Raw genomic sequence first — 17,328 nt, forward strand, 5'->3', positions numbered from 1 at the left:
GTAGTGTTTTCAGTTAAATTATACTTAGAAGTAGTCTGTTAGTTCTTCACTGGAAGAAAAAAAAAATCCAATCAGACCCCCAGCACATTTCCTACTTTTATGTGATTGAAACAATCATTGAAATGAGTTATGGACATGAGAAAGAAACATGACCCCTTTTATAACTGAAAATGAATTTTCCTCATCATGGATTTGGTTATAGTGCTGTCTTGGAAGATATAGTTGTCAACTTGGGAAAGCAACTTCCTACAATTGATGATAATAATGTAAGATAAAAGTTACGCAGTTCTGAAATGGTCCAGCAGATAGATTTCCACCATCCTCCCCATGCCCCCCAGAAAACTAGGGAACCACATGAACTTTTTTCCTACTTGAGTATTAACTGACAATCATGACAGGAGAATCATTAGATTTTAGTTTTTAATATCATATGTGTGTTATCTTTCATCAGTTAATAATGAGCAAGTCTATTTAGACCAAAAAAAAGTAAACTGATCAGAAACTCGGTCTCTTCAGCCTTTCATTTCCTCCTGTTCAGGAAATTGCTTAGAACATCTTGATGCCCTTCTTGTTCTTCCTGGATAGGGGTTTTGAGAGAGTTTTTCCCTCCCACCATGTAATGCAATATCTACTTCAGAGTTTAAAAAAATCTTAACACATTTAATAAGTTGAACTTTTATCAAGTTTTATTATAAAACTACTTGTTAAAACATTTTTACTAAACAGTCTGAATTTCTGTATAGCTCATTTTTTAAATAATAATACAGCATAGTGTTAGATAAAGTCTTAATGAGAGTCCACAAAACCCACTTAGGAAATGCCGTGTAAACTTGAGCTATTGAGATTGTTAAAATAGATAGTTCAGGTAAATTGGTTAGATTGACTTCTTAAAGATTTATTTCAGTTTTCACGGGATGTTTCTTTTGAACCCTGATAACATATAAAATATTAATGTGCTATGTAATATGATATTTAAAGTTGTTAAAATTTAAGTAATTTCTAATTTAACTGTAGAAAGTATTTCCAATTCTGATATGAGAGTCTGTGGGAAGCCTTTTTGCATTTAATGACACCCCTGTTTTGATTGTCTCACATGTCTAGGATTCTTCATCTTTTCGTATATTAGGAACTTTAGTCTTGGTGATGACTAAAAAGCTTGAGTAAGGAAAAGAGCATTTTGGGATAGTGCTTCTTGCTGAACCTGACATTTCCAAGGGCTTTTATGGATGCCGATGAATTCTTATGGGAAATTCATATATGGCCATTATTAAAGATAATTTGTATAAAGTAACCCAGAATGTTTATTGAAGAACCTAGAACTTTACCTGACTTGTGTGTCACTGTGTAACCAGGTAACATCCTTCTAGCTTGGATTTCTTTACTTTGGGCTTTCAGAAGATGTATGAATCTTTTACTGTATTTGAAGTCTTGCGTGCATATTTTTGGGGACAAGTCACATAGTTTTTCGAAGTTTCTCTCATTTTCTCCAGGCATTCAGATGGTTACTGAGCCTCCCTGAAGTTACAGAACTGCCATTATATATTGTATTTCATAGGTTAGCATTTTAACTAACGGTCAGGTAGACAAGTCTGTGAGTTTTAAAATACTTTCTTGAGGGGTGCCTGGGTGGCTCAGTCAGTTGAACATCTGACTTCAGCTCAGGTCATGATCTGATGGCTCGGGATTTCGAGCCACGCATTAGGATTTGTGCTGTGAGCCTGATCTACTCAGAGCCTGGAGCCTGCTTTGGATTCTGTGTCTCCTTCTCTCTCTGCTCCTTCCCCATTCACACTCTGTCTGTCTCTCTCTCAAAAGTGAATAAGACATTTTAAAAAATCGTTTCTTGATGATAAGGTGGATTTGCCCTAGTTTGGGCCACCATTTTTAGTAAAAAGTGGTGACTGTCATCATGGCCTATTTTATGTAGATTTCCCCCTCCATTCTACATTTTGAAGGTAAATTTCCAGTGTAATTAAAAAAAAATTTTTTTTTATTTTGAGAGAGAGTGAGAAGTGGGGGGAGAGAGAGACAGAATCCCAAGCAGACTACATGTTGGCAGCACAGAGCCCAGTGTGGGCTGGATCTCAGAAACCATGAGATCATGACCTGAGTTGAAATCCAGAGTTAGATGCTTAACCAACTGAACCACCCAGGCACTCCCAGTGTTAGTTTATTTCTAAACATGAAACAGGATTGAATTTGAAGTGAATATGAAAGGCTTCCATCAGTATCTAATGTCATTACTTGATACTAAGCATCTGTACTTCTAATGTGAATACACTGGTATTTGGATGATGCAATGTATGTGGCTTGTTCTCTTCTTCGGTTCTTATATGAGGATTTTAAGTTGTAGATTTTTGAGTATTGTTCTGATTACAAATATTTTTCTCACTGTTTTGTAAATAGCTATTTTTTAGGTTATCCATCCTCGGGAAAAACATTGTATTGCCTTTTGATGCAGGGGTGGGGTGGGGCAGTTAGACCATTATACTTATATAACTCCTTTTGGATATCCAAGCGCTTTATTTTAGCCCATGGGAAATTATACTGTTTACGCACTCACTGTAAAGAAAAGCTGGTTATAACCAGAGTCTCTTTTTCTAACAACTGTCAGGAATCAGAAATACCATATTTGCCTAAGTTACAATTGGAATGTTAGAATAACAGGGTCAGCCATTTTATATGCTTCTCCTTCTCAAGTATCTATGTGGTATATTCTCATGTATCCATGTGCAAAAGAAGATAGAATGAAAAGAACATTCTGATAGACTTAGCTGTGATCAATGAACAGTCCCATTTCTGGTTCTGCTTTTTTAATTAAGAAGACTTATTAACTTCAGAGATGGGCTTTTGCTGTGACCGTCAATAAATAGATGCTTCCATCACCACACTAGTCTGATTGGGGGCACAAGACCCAATGGGTTAGTAGACTTTTAAAAACACAAATAGAGTTGCTTTAGATGGAGTATGGCCTGGTTGTACAAGGGACTAGAATCTCTTCCATGGGTGTCACAGGCTCACTTTGTAAAGCAAATTACTCTCCAGTGGAGAAACCATCAAGGTACTTCTGAGTGCTCAGCAATTACACTGCATGCTGCTGTCACTGTTGGGCGCAACTGTGCAGGGTACACCCAAAGGAAATTTGGGGCACATGCGTTTTGTTAGCTGAGTCAAGTGTTAAATGAGCCAAATGGAGTATTTGCTGACGAGGAAGTCATTAGCAGTTAAAGCAGCATCTAACCCATATAGGCAATGTGAAGACCAAATTGTTAAGTTTTCTGAGTGAAATTGGTTAAGTACTGTAACTCTTGTACTCTTAATAGACATGCTATTATAAACACATAGATGTTCCTATACCCTCTTCCTCCCAAAAAGACAAAATTCAAGATACATTCTAAAGAAGTTAAGTCCAAAAACTGAATTTTGTTAAATTGCTCAATTTAAATTCAACTTTTGAGTAACTTTGGGACAAATACTTTGTTTTGGTTTACAGAGTTTTAAGGATTCTATATAAAGGCTAGTGGACTTCCCAGAGAAGGGGAAGTCCAGTCTTAACGGTTCTCACTAGCTTCCTTCACATCCTGTTACCGAATTAGCTTTTACGCTTTCTATTTAGTACGTATGACTCATGCCAAAGTTTTACTGATTGGTGAGGATAGACAGAATTCCTTTTCCTTGATATTTCATACCTAAGAAAGGTGATAAACCCTAGTTTCATAAACTGCAATTTGAAGAATGGGTGGGTGAGCCTTGGCATAGGCACATCTTAATGAACTGATGGCCAGCAGATTGAATTTAGGTGACAGGATCTTGGGGCCATTACAGCCTCAGCAGGAGCCTTTTCCTAATATATTCCCTAATATGTTTCCTTGGTCCTAACTTACAGTGGACTCATTCCAGACATGAGAAAGAACTCATTCCTCTTTTTTTTTTTTTTTTTTAAATGTTTATTTTGAGAGAGAGCATGAGCAGGGGAGGGACAGAGAGGGAGAGAGAATTCCAAGCAGTATACATGCTGTCAGCATAAAGTCTAATGAAGGACTTGAACCCACGAAGCATATATGTATGTATACACACACACATACACATATATGCACACATCTTTACCCATTCATCAGTGGATGGACACGTGGGCTGCTTCCATAGTTTGGCTATTGCAAAAAATACTGCAGTAAACATAGGAGTGCACGTATCCTTTTGAATTAGTGTTTTTGTATTATTTGGTTAAATACCCAGTAATGTGATTACCAGGTTGTAGGGGAAAAGGAGATTCTTTACCACAGAAATTCTCGCTTCTTTTGGTCACTCTCTAAATTTGATTTTACAATGCTTTTCACATATCTGGGTTGCTGACATTTCCATATCCCTCTTCAACTCTATTTCAGAATTAGACATTTCTGTGTCTCTGAATTAGACATAAAAAGGTACGTTTAGGAGATTGGGAGTTTATTCTGTGAGGGCCCAAATAACTGTAGGCATTTCTTTTTTCTTTTTTCTTTTTTTGAGAGGGAATGTGAGTTGGGGAGGGTCAGAAAGAGGGAGGAGACAGGATCCCAAACAGGCTCTGTGCTGTCAGCACAGAACCATACTTGGGGCTAGAACTCATGAACTGTGAGGTCATGTCCTGAGCTGAAACCAATAGTTGGATGCTTAACTGACTGAGCCACCCAGGCGCCCCAATTGTAAACATTTTTTTAACATTCAAGTCTTCAAACCATTTTGAATTGATTTTTGTGTATTATGTAAGCTCAAGGTCCAGTTTCATTCTTTTGCATGTGGATGAGGATATCATGGGATAGTTTCACAGCAGAGTGGATCCATGAAAGGCCTGGCTTTGGTGCAGGGGGATCACTCTTAATCTCTTCTAAGATTCCCAAATTTGTCTTAAGACCTCTCACCTTGTCTGGCTGCATCACCATGGATTTTAAATATATTACATGCTGCTCTGTGTTTAAACTTGCTTTTAAAATCCTTGGGGAGTATTACATGCCTTATTTTTCTTGTTATTTATCACTGGTTTCAAAGTGTCTTGGTCATAATTTAGAGTCACACACCTATGTAAACACAGAATGTGAATTGATAGGTGGTACTTCTGGACAATAGTACAACTTGCTTGAGGCATTTGTTTCCTCAAGTAGTTCAAGGTGGCTTAGGGTAGAATGTGGATGCTTTCATCATCTTAAGCTTTATAAGTTTCATGATGTGGACATAGGATTTATCCCATAAGTTCTGGGAGTCAGATGTCGGAGGAAATTTTCAGTTAAACTGATTGAATTGTTCATCGTGGAAAATGTCCACTGAACTTAGGAATATGGAACAGAAAAATGAAACTCTCTGGGTCAGAGCACAAGTTTTGGAGTCAAGTAGTCTTGGATTTGAGACCTGGTTCTGTTGCCTCGTTTTGTGACCATAACTGTTTTCTCTGAGCCTTCTGTTTCTCATCTAGGGGTGAAAATAATACCCCAGTTGTGAAGAGCAAATGAAAAGCATACAAAATGTTTATCATTGAGAGGGAAGGAAATTTTATTCTTCAATCTTTTAACAGTGTACAGCAACCAAATAGATATCGCCACAGGGTTTTTTTTTTTTTTTTTTTTTTTTTTTTTTTTAATCTTAAAGCTCTGTAGTTTGTTTTTTCCCCAAAAACATACTGTCCTACAGCAACAGCCTTGGGGCACCATATGGTTTGTTTCCCATTGATTGAGGTCATGTTGAGTTTAAGTCTTCAACTACATATTCTGGTTTCATCTGAAATACTGACTACCGACTCCAAAATAAAGCACCATCTCCCTTGTGCTTCAGTTTTACCCTCTTGTTCAAATTTTGCTTAAATGGGTTGGTCATTTATCAATCTCCTTTTATGAAAGTTGTTATAAAAGCATGATAGGGACCACCAGCATAAGATATTTCTCATTTTTTGCTTATTAATGAAGTCTGGTCATTCTCAACCAACCTTCTTGGTTAATACAGTAAATACAATAATCATAAAAATTAAAAATAATCATCAAGCCTGTCTGCAATAAGCCTTTTTAGTAGTATGGGAAATTATAGTGTTTATTTGACAGTGATCAGGCAACAAATTGATACCTAAGATGGTGGGTTGCTGGTTTAGGTTATTTTTCAACATTAGGTAGGTTTAGTCAGACACTAAATCTCCTTTGTGGTTTAATTTTAAATTATGTTATTTAGATATCTGGTTGGTTGAGACAATCTTCTTGCAAAGTTTAAATAGAACTTTATCTTTGTTTATACTTTCCCCCCCTCAAAATGATATTTTCTGTAGTATTTAGGGATACCCAAAAGGAATAAATACATGTCCATTGTGTTATAAACACCGTCTGTTATAATACCGGTTGAAGTGGTAGAGGCCACTTGTGTGGTATTGTTTGGAAATTCTCTTCCTGTGAGCATAGTCATATTGAATGTCATGATTAAATCAAATTTTATGAAGACTCAGAAGTTAAACTGAGATTTTCTAAGGTTTATTTGAACTTATGACTTTTTTTTCCCTACTGCTGCCTTATTTTTTTTTGGATCCTTTTGTAGGTATTTAAAGTACCAGATAAATGCTACTTCGTTAACTATGTATGTACATGATGTTGGTCTGTGAATACCTTGAAAATGGTGTTATGTAGGGCCTGCTTCAGCTTCCTACAATAGGCATGACAGGCTATTTCATTTTCTTTTATTGATAAATTACTATACTACTGCAACAAGGAAATACCTCAGATATGGTATACATTTATTTTGGCATGGTATTCTTATGGTTAAGTTGGAGTAACTAGGAGTGGGTGGTAGTGATAGTGAACAATTCCTGCCATGAAGCCTAAACTCCACCCTGTAAGCTATAGGAGTCAAATGTCAATGTGAAGAAAATCCAACCCAACTAATTATTAGGTTGGTTTTGTGTTATGAAGTTCAGCCTTTTCTTTTGCTTTATTTAATATGAGTTTAAGCACAGAAGGCATACATCAAATTTGCTTTTGACATAAACTTGAATGGCTGGAATGGTGGCCTAAACCTGAACAATAAGTTATTTAAGGAAGAGATCAGACTTTGGTTGATGCCCAATTTCAAAATAATCACCATCGATTCAACTATCTCCTTACTCTCATATTCCATATCTATTCTTTAATAACGTCATACCTGCTTTCTCCATTTACTTTGGGAGTAACCAGGAGAATCCTTTCTTACTTTTTAGGTTATTTCTTTTTATCATTTCCCCCAACACACTTCTTTGCATCTCTGAGGCTTAGCTTTCTCTTTAAAAATTTTTTTTACTTATTTATTGTTTATGTATTTATTTTTCTTTTTTTATCTTTGAAAGACATTTTTTATTGAAATGTAACATATATGGGAAAATGAACAAATCTTAACTCTCCAGCCCAGTGAATTTTCACTGAACATACCTTCACAAATCAGCACAAATCCAGAAACAGATTGTTGCCATTGCCTCAGAAGCTCTCTCATGTTCCCTTCCAGCCACTTCTCCCCCAAAGGGAATCAGTCTGCTGACTTCAACACTTTACATTAGTTTTGTTCAGTTTCAATCTTTCTTTTATCATTATTATTATTATTTTAATTTTTAAAATTTACATCCAAGTTAGCATATAGTGCAACAATGATTTCAAGAGTAGATTCCTTAATGCCCCTTACCCATTTAGTCCATACCCCCTCCCACAACCCCTTCTGTTCTCCATATTATGTTTTTGTCCCCCTCCCTATTTTTATATTATTTTTGCTTCCCTTCCCTTATGTTCATCTGCTTTGTATCTTAAAGTCCTCATATGAGTGAAGTCATATGATATTTGTCCTTCTCTGACTAATTTTGCTTAGCATAATACTCTCCAGTTCCATCCACATAGTTGCAAATGGCAAGATTTCATTCTTTTTGATTGCTGAGCAATACTCCATTGTATATATATACTACGTCCTCTTTATCCATTCATCTATTGATGGACATTTGGGCTCTTCCCATACTTTGGCTATTGTTGATAGTGCTGCTATAAACATTGTGAAGCTTAGCTTTCTCTTGATGTCATATTTGGCCAGAGTGATTGGGGTGAGTGGTAAGGGAAAAATGGGAAGTCCTCAGGGTCTCTCATCTTTTGCCTATAAAATGGAAGTATGTGTGTGTGGTGGGGGAAAGTTGATAGAGTAGGAAAATTGGTCTGTTCCAATTGTGAACCATGTATATTCCTTGGTTTCCTTAGTCTATTTATATCACCTTTTTCATATCTTTGTCCTGATTGTCAAAAGCCTCCCAGGCTGGAGGTCCTTCCATTTTCCAGATGTTTAAAGGATGGCCTATATTATTTCTCTCTTGTTTTCACACCTGCCTCAGTTGGTATCACAAATGCCCATGTTCAGGACTCACTGATGTCCTTAAAACTTCCCTAATTTCCTAGACCCTGCCTCATTTCTTAACTTTTTACTTGCATGGCCATTAATGATTACATGGCCCTCTTCATTTGTAATATTTTGTATTTGGAGGTCTTTTCATCTGACAATATCTGATTTTATACTTCTGTGCTTCATTTTCCACTTTATGACTCTAACTGCTTGGTGCAAACCAATTCTGCTGGGTCATCTTATGACTGTTGGCAGCCTGCTTATCATGAACTTTAAGGACAGCCGTCTCATGAAAACCTACATGTCCACATCTCTTTAATTTCTGCCAAAGATTATAGACCAATGCCAAATTTCTATCACTCTGGTTTCAGAATCAATGAGAGATAGGGAGATAACTAACACTTTGAGCATCTAATATCTGTCAGACACTGTGATAAGCACTGTTAACACATCCCATTTAATTGACATAATAGCCCTATAAAATGTAGATTAATCACCCTATATGACAGAAATAGAGGCAGGGAAACATGAAGTAACATGTCCTCAAGTACGGCTAGGTAAGGGGCCCAGCAAAGATTTAAGCTCAGGGTTATCCAAAACCAGTGTTGTATTTTGATGCAGCATAATTTATTTCTAAAATTTTTAGTTTTTGTAATTAATGTCACATATGCACATGGCTTCCACAAGATTTGTTGTTATGAGAAACTTTCCTTTTCCCCACTCTTCAATTTCTCTTCCCTGTTGGCAAGATTTTCAGCTTTTAGCTGATTCTTTTGGAATTTACTTCCATATAATACACTTGTGGTGCTACTACTTTAATTTTCAGTTTTAGGCATTGTCCACTGACTCACCTTGGAAGATGTGGATTTACCCTCTTTCTCCACCCCTCAGCCCTCACTATGCATATGCAAAATTCTTGATCTTTTCACCTTCCAATATAGTTGATACCACAATATGGATTAGGTCAAAGCAATTAGCTGAGGCAATTTAGCCCCAATGTGACTTTCCTTTGGGAGCTAATTCCTTTCTTTTTCTTTTTTAAAATTTAGTTAACATACACTGAGGAGCTAATTCTTATCAAGGCTTTTTACCTACTGATTTTATATATAATCCAACCCCACACTCTCGACCAAATATTTAAATTGGGGCTTGTCAACTGTGGGCTTCACTGTAGGCTGATCTGACTGCCCATTTTGTTCAGAATCTCTAGCCTTTGCCTGGCTGGAGGATAAATGCCTGGCTGTCTGCCTTCTGAGGTTTGTGGGTCTCAGTATCCAGTTCATTTCGTCACTCTCCTTTCAGGATGATACCCCTATTCTCAACTTTGGCAGCCTTCAGTCCAGGGGCCCTCTATTTTACCCCTTCCAGAGGATAAGCTCCATTCATCTATTAGGGGCAGGAAGGGAAGTGGCTTGGCTATGTGGAATAGGGGTGGAAAATATATAGGGTTTTAAGTTTTAAGAAAAACTTTAAAATTAAAATACAATTCATATGCTATAAAATTCACCCTTTTAAAATGTACACCTCAATGTTTTTTAGCATATTCACAGTTTTGCAACTCTCACCCATATCTAATTTTAGAATATTTTATTATCCTCAAGAGAAACTCTATACCCATTAGTAGTGTTTCTTACCTACCCCACCCCTCCTTCCAGCCCTTTAGCAACCACTAATCTACTTTGTGTGCCTCTCTGTCTCTCTCTTTTTTTCCTCTCTTTTGCCCTCTTCTAGACATTTCATGTAAATGGAATCATAAAATACGTGGTCTTTTGCAACTGGATTTTTTTTCACTGAGCATGTTTTCAAAGTTTATTCATGTTGTAGCACATATCAGTACTTCATTCCTTTACGTTGCCATTTGTGGATATACCGTGTTTTGTCTTTCTATCAGTTGATATCTGAGTTGTTCCCACTTCTAGCTATTTTGGGTAATGTTGCTGTGAACATCCATGTACAGGTTTTTGTGGGGACATATGGTTTCATTCTTCTTAGATGTAACCTAAGAATGGGATTCCTGAGTCATATGGCAACTTTAGATTTAACGTTTGGAGGAGGGATCAAACATTTTTCTGAAGTGACTACACTATTGTACATATACCTAGAAGTAAAATCACTGGATCATATGGTAGCTATATGTTTAACATTGTGAGAAACTGCCAAACTTTCCCAAAGTGGCTGTCCCATATTTCAAGCCCACCAACAATGTATGAGGGCTTCAAGTTTCCCACTTCCTTCCAACACTTATGTGACTTTTTAATTTCAGCTATCCTAGTGGTTTGTGAAATTGTGTCTAATTGTGTTTTTTGATTTGCATTTCTCTAATGACTAATCATGTTGAACATTTTTTTCATGTGCTTATTGGCCATGTACTCTGTGGAAAAATGTCTGTTCAAATCCTTTGCCCATGTAAAAACTGGTTTATTTGTTTTTTCATTGTTGAGTTATAAGTTTCTTACATATTCGGGATACTGTCTCCTATGAGATACTTGATTTACAAATATTTTCTTCTAAACTGTGGGCTATCTTTTCATTTTTTCTGTCCTTTAATTTTCTTGATTGTGTTCTTTGATTAAGAGTTTTATAGTTTTAGCTCTTATATAGGTCTGTGGTCCATTGTGAGTTAATTTTTGTGTGTGATGTAAGGTTGGTGTCCAGCTTTATTGTTTCTCATGTGGATATCCAAAGTGGTCACAGAAACATATGTTACAAAGATTATTCTTTCCCCATTGAATTGCCTTGGCACTTTGTTTGAAAATAAATTGACCATAAAAAAAAGGCTTTATTTCTGGACTCTAAATTAGTGTCCATTTATCTGTAAGTCTATCCTTACACTGAATTTGTTGCCAGACCCCCGGTACCAGGTTCTTGAGTCTCAATGTCACAGAGATGAACACTGAACCCGAGAGAAAGAAAGCGGGCAGAGTTTATTAGAGGTAGCTTGTATATGAGGCATCCAACAAAAAAGAGCAATGTCACTCTCCATAGGGGTAACTAATGTGTAAGGTTTATAAAGGCTCTTTTCCAAAAGGTGAGAGGCTAGGAGTTTCCTTTAGTCCCATGGTCATTATCTTGTGGTCATTACTTTTTAGTAGACACAGAACAATCACAGGATACCTTTCTTCATGGTCAACATTCTTTAGGACTCCTGGAAAAGAGAAATACTTGTGTAAGCAGGCTTTAAATTGCTACTTCTAATTTTGCTCAGACAACCATTACCCATATTAATGGCTGTATCTCTCATTTGTTTTCTCTCCCAGAAGGAGATATTTGTTTCTAAGCATATGGACACTTTTAACTTTTGTCTCAGACCAGTGGCTTTACAGGCGTGAACTCCCTCTTGCTTTCTCACTATAGTCTCAATCTGATTACTGTAACTTTGTTAAATTTCGATATGAAACAGAATTTGGACCATTCTTTTCTAGTCTCCTCCATTTTACTTCCTCTTCTAGGGGAAGTGTTTGAGCCTTTAGGGGAACCTACAATGTAAATTGATTTGCTTCTCTGTCTTCTTTGATAGCTGAGAAGTCTGCAAAGTCTTTGATCACTCTTTCATCTCCTTTCAGCTTCCAATTTTCTGTTGCTGTTGTTTCTTGAATTTATGCTATTCTTTTGTGCCTTAAAAAGGAAAGGAAATCTTATACTGTCGTTTTAGCTGGGTTCCTGGAAGGAGCAGAAGTAGTTAAATCTATGTTCTTAATTTGGAAGTGTCTTTTGATATGTTATATAGATGATCTAGACCAGTGGCCTGCACTCAGTACCCACACTCTTTTTAACTCCTGTAATCTGGGTTCTATGTTTTCTCTTTTGCTAAAACTGCACTCTTTATGGTCATCAACAACAGTTTCATAGCCAAATCTAGTAGACTTCCTCTGGTCCTCATTTCCTTCCTCTACTCCTTAGTATTTACGTATTTTTTTCAGTTTATTTATTTATTGAGAGAGAGAGAGAAAGCACAGTTGGGGAGGGTCAGAGAGAGAAGGAGAGAGAGAAGCCCAAGCAGGATTCACACTGTCAGCGCAGACCCTGATGCAGGGCTCAAACCCATGAACCATGAGATCATGACCTGAGCTGAAGTCAGATGCTTAAACAACTGAGCCACCCAGGCACCCCTACTCTTTAGTATTTAAAACTATTGACCACAAGTCTTTCTTATCTCTTTCCTAATCTTATACGTTTCACCTTGTTAATCATCTTGTTACCTGATAGCTTTCCTTTTTCACTCTACCTTTAATTGTGAGTATCTTCCATGGATTAGTTCCTGGGTTCTCTTGGGTTTTATTTAGTTATTAATAAAAAATTTTTAAAAGTTGTAAAACACAGGGTGCCTGGGTGGCTCAGTTGGTTGAATGTCCATCTCTTGATTTTGGCTCATCTCATGATCCCAGGGTCATGGGATTGAGCTCTGCACTGGGCTCAGTGCTGAGTGTGGAGCCTGCTTGGGATTCCCTCTCCTTTGGCTTCTCCCCCCCCCCCACCCTTGCTTTCTCTCAAAACATTTTTTTCTCTTAAATTGCTATTATTTATGTGTGGTCTAGTTTAAAGTATGGCACTGTCACTAACCCAGTCCCTCAAGTCAGAAACTTAGAAGTTATTCTCGCGCCTTTTTTCCCTGCTCCTACATCCAAGAAGAGATGTTCGATGGGTTTTACCCCTTAACATCTTTTGTTTTTTCCATTGCATCCTTAATGCTATTGCCTTACTCCAGGTCATCACCTGCTGGCCAGACTATTTCAAGCCCTAAGTGGTGTGTGGTGTATGCCTTCAGTCTTGAACTCTCCTCTAAGTTGCTTCTTTTCTAAGATACCAATGTGGTTATGGTATTAACTTGCATAATGCCTTCTAATTGTTCTCTTTCACCTGCAGCAAAAGGTGATGATAAAGCATAAAGCCCACCAAATGCCATTCAAGTTTTAGCAGGATTTGACTCTGCTTTCCTCCTCAGCCTTATCTCTCACAGGACACCCTTGCCCCAAATTCATACTCCAGCATTGTTAAACAACAACAATTCTGTGTATATTTTCTTATTCTTTCTACCTAGAATAAATTTTATTTTTAAAAAATTTTATTTAACTCCAAGCTAGTTAACATACAGTGTAGTAATGGTTGCAGGAATACAATTTAGTGATTCATCACTTACATATAACACCTGGTGGTCATCCCAGCGAGTGTTTCCTTAATGCCCATCACCCATTTAGCCCACCTCCCACCAACACCCCTTGAGCAACCCTCAGTTTGTTCTCTGTATTCGTTTCTTATATTTGCTTCCCTGTTTTTATCTTATTTTTCCTTCTCTTCACCTAACGCCATCTGTTTTGTTTCTTAAATTCCACATATGAGTGAAATCATATATTTATCTTTCTCTGGCTGACTTATTTCACTTAGCATAATATACTCTAGTTCCATCCACACTGTTGCAAATGGCAAGATTTCATTCCCTTGGATCACTGAGTAATCCATTGTATATGTCTAACATATCTTCTTTATCCATTCATCAGTAGATAGACTTTTGGGCTCTTTCTGTAATTTGGCTATTGTCGATAGTGCTGCTGTAAACATTGCGGTGCATGTGTCCCTTAAAATCAGCATTTTTGTATCTTTTGAATAAATACCTAGTAGTGCAATTCCTGGGCCATACGGTAGTTCTATTTTAATTTTTTGAGGAACCTCCATACTGTTTTCCAGAGTGGCTGCTCCAATTTGCATTCCCACCAGCCATGCAAAAGGGTTCCCCTTTCTCCGCATCCTCGCCAGCATCTGTTGTTGTCTGACTGGTTAATTTTAGCCATTCTGACAGGTGTGAGGGGGTTTCTCTTTGTGAATAACTTGCTTTCTATCTCCCATTCCATTTTGATTGACAAACACTTTTTTGAAGCTTTTAAAATTTTGTTTTTAAATTAGTGTATAGTAAAATCCGCTTACGCAGTTCTCTGAATTTTTACATGGATAGATTAGTGTAACTACCACCATAATTAGGATATAAAACATTGCCCCTCAAACTTCCTCTTGCTATCCCTTTGGAATCACACCCTCCCCCACCCATAAGCTCTGGCAACCACTACAGTTCTCCACCACTACAGTTGTATCTTTTCAAGAATGTCATATAAATGTACATGGCCTTTTAAGTCTGGCTTCTTCCACTCGGCATAATGTCTTTCAGGTTCATTCAGGTTGTGTATATCAATAGTTATGTTCCTTTTTTATTGCTAAGTAGCATTCCATTTTATGAATGTCCCACAGTTTTTGTGTCCATTCACCCACTGAAGGACATTTGGGCTGTTTTCAGCATTTTAACATATGAATCTGTGTAAAGGTTTTTGTTTGAATATAAACTTTCCTTTCTCTAAAGTAGATACCCAGAACAAACTCACTTTTAAATATTCAGCCCAGGCAATGCCTCCTAGGTGCCTCTCCTGACTCGCCTAAGGTAGCATTGAGCACCTGGTTTCTTGTGCATCTAGTGTCTTCTGTAGATAAGTCACTATATTTGTTTCACTTATTTATTTGCACATGTGCTTCTTGCAGCTCATCTGTGATTTGCTTGAGGGTAGGCCCTGTTTCTTATTCATCTTTGCATTGCCAGAATTCAGTTTCAATGCCTAATAGTAAGTGAGTTTACTTAAGTATAAGTTAGTTAAGTATAACAAAGTTTTGTTGAATTACTCATCAACTCAAACCCTATTCTAGCTGAAATTATCTATGTGTGGTCTCTTGAGCCTACTTAGGCTTCCTTGTTTGGAATACCTAAGCAGCTGTATAATGTAATAGTTCAGAGCATGGATTTGGGAGCCAGACTGCTTGAATTTAAATCCTGCCTTAGCCATTCTTTAATTGTATGAACTTTTCGGCAAGTTACCTAAATTCTCTGTGCCTCAGTTTCTGTCTATATAAAGTGGAAATAATAATTACTGCTTGTTAGTGTTGTTGTGATGATTGAACAAGTTTTTACCTAAAAAATTTCTTGGAATAGAAATTGGCAAATATTAAGCACTCTATAGTAATATTAGCTATTGTATTATTACTTCAATCAATGTATTTATTTTTTTAATAGAAGTACCATGATTTTATTGAAATGTTTTAGGAGTTGGACAATCTTAAAATCCTATATTCTAAACCTCAATCAATGTATTTAAACTTCATCTTCCTAGGGCTACCTGGTTGGTTTTGTCCATAGAGCATGTGACTCTTGGTCTCAGAGTTGTAAGTACACGTTGAGTGTAGAAATTATTTAAAAATAAATCTTAAAAAAAAAAACTTCACCTTACTATCAGTTCATCAGAGCTGATTTTGAAAAAATCCATGCCAAATAATATTTCCAAAATTAGGTCAAATAATAATTATATTCCCCGAAGATTCCAGAAACAATTAACATCCAGTTAATATGAGTTCATCCATTTCTGTTTTGAAAATTTTTTAATCTTGTTTTCTGTACAGAGAAGCAGTGCCAGCCCCAGGTTTTGTTTAGTTTTGCAGGCAAATAAGCATATTTGGTGAAGAGTCTTTCATCCTTTAGGAGACTGATAATATTTTCCTGTGACATGATGATTATCACTTACTAAAGTTTGAATAGTAAATACTTCAATTGATCTATACATTCAAATTATTGGGTTTGATCTAGTTACAAGTGGAGAGGAAAAATTCAGAAACCGCCAATAGCATCAAAGGAATAACTGATATATAGACATTTACTTTCCTTTTCCTTCTCACAAAGTGAAGAAGATTCTAAGCTTAGTGTCTCAACTTTAGATGTGGCTAACTCAAAGCCTTACATATCCTTTACAGTACAATTGCCTTAATATCACCACATAGCGGCATCATAGGATTGGGAAGCAGTGCTTTTTATGAAAGCCATCACATACATACAATTGTAACACATCAGATCAGAAAACACTTATTAACACAAAATAAAATGGCTTAAAGATTCAACAGTGCTGATCTTTTTAATTTTTTTTTTCCTTTTGGAAAGGAAGCACAAAACCTTTGAACTCATAGTCACCTAAAGTCTGAGGTTAGCTTGCCAGTAGCAGGTTTGAGAGATGAGAGCTAACGTCAGGGGACGGGTGTTTTCTTTTACAAATAACATCCCATTATGTATCGTTCTCCACCACCCACTCCCAAACGACTGTTCGACCTATGAAACAAACCGCACCGGGAGCAGAGATAACCCCAGGCTTCAGGTCTGTAATCTGATTGTGGCCATCAGCAGCCAGAAATGAGTTTCTTTCTAATCAGCCTTCCATCAGTCCCCAGTCACTCATATAAAGGAGCCTGGGGAGGGGACGATTCTCATTGCTCTTTCTTCAGCACCAGGGCTGTGGACAGAGCCTGGAGCAGGCAGCTGTCTTACACCCCTTCCTCTCTGTTTCTGCCAGAGCTGCTAACTGCCCCTCTAGTCCCCCTGCTGCAGAGAAAGAAAATTGCATCGGGATCCATGCAGCCGGCAATGATGATGTTTTCCAGTAAATACTGGGCAAGGAGAGGGTTTTCTCTGGATTCAGCAGTGCCCGAAGAGCACCAGCTACTTGGCAGCTTAACAGTGAGTACTGAGTAGCTGGAACTCTAGAGGAGTGTGTTCTAGGGTAGCAATCGATTTATCCTTGCCATAGGGACACCTGATATAGAGGAAGCATACACACCTCAACCTGTTGCTGTCATCTGTATACCCTGCTTCCCTGCTGTCTGCCTTCAGTCTTTCTTCTCTCTCCATAAAGTAATGCCGGTGTACTGATCACTGTGTTCTCAACTTCCTTTCCTCAAAGTTTATAAGTAGAAAGTAAAGAAGTTCCTGAACATAAAAAACAAGAGGTTGTAGGAATGTGTAGAATTTTGAAAGGCCATATGTTATGAGTAGGAACAGAGAGAAGACATTAAATAGATTTCTGTGATTCCTGCAAGATTATTGTGTCTCCTGTATCTCTAACCATCTATAAAGCTTGTTTTTTAAATGCAGAAGTAATGTTTCCTCTTCTCGCCTATAGG

General features: G+C 37.3%; 1 protein-coding gene across 2 annotated transcripts in view; it reads left to right on the plus strand.

The window, feature by feature from the left end:
• The first annotated feature begins 16,780 nt into the window (after positions 1 to 16,780).
• Positions 16,781 to 17,328, plus strand: part of TPH2 (tryptophan hydroxylase 2) — a 95,871-nt gene continuing 95,323 nt past the window's right edge. Inside the window, exon 1 of one of the 2 annotated variants that reach the window (XM_039221427.1) lies at positions 16,781 to 16,885. In XM_039221427.1, the coding sequence (XP_039077358.1) occupies positions 16,781 to 16,885 (105 nt within the window). The remainder of the gene's footprint in view (positions 16,886 to 17,328) is intronic. The other variant, XM_039221426.1, reaches the window with a different exon arrangement.

This window comes from Hyaena hyaena, unplaced genomic scaffold (assembly GCF_003009895.1).
Source record: "Hyaena hyaena isolate Hyena2069 unplaced genomic scaffold, ASM300989v1 scaffold_990, whole genome shotgun sequence".
Classification (NCBI taxonomy): domain Eukaryota; kingdom Metazoa; phylum Chordata; class Mammalia; order Carnivora; family Hyaenidae; genus Hyaena; species Hyaena hyaena.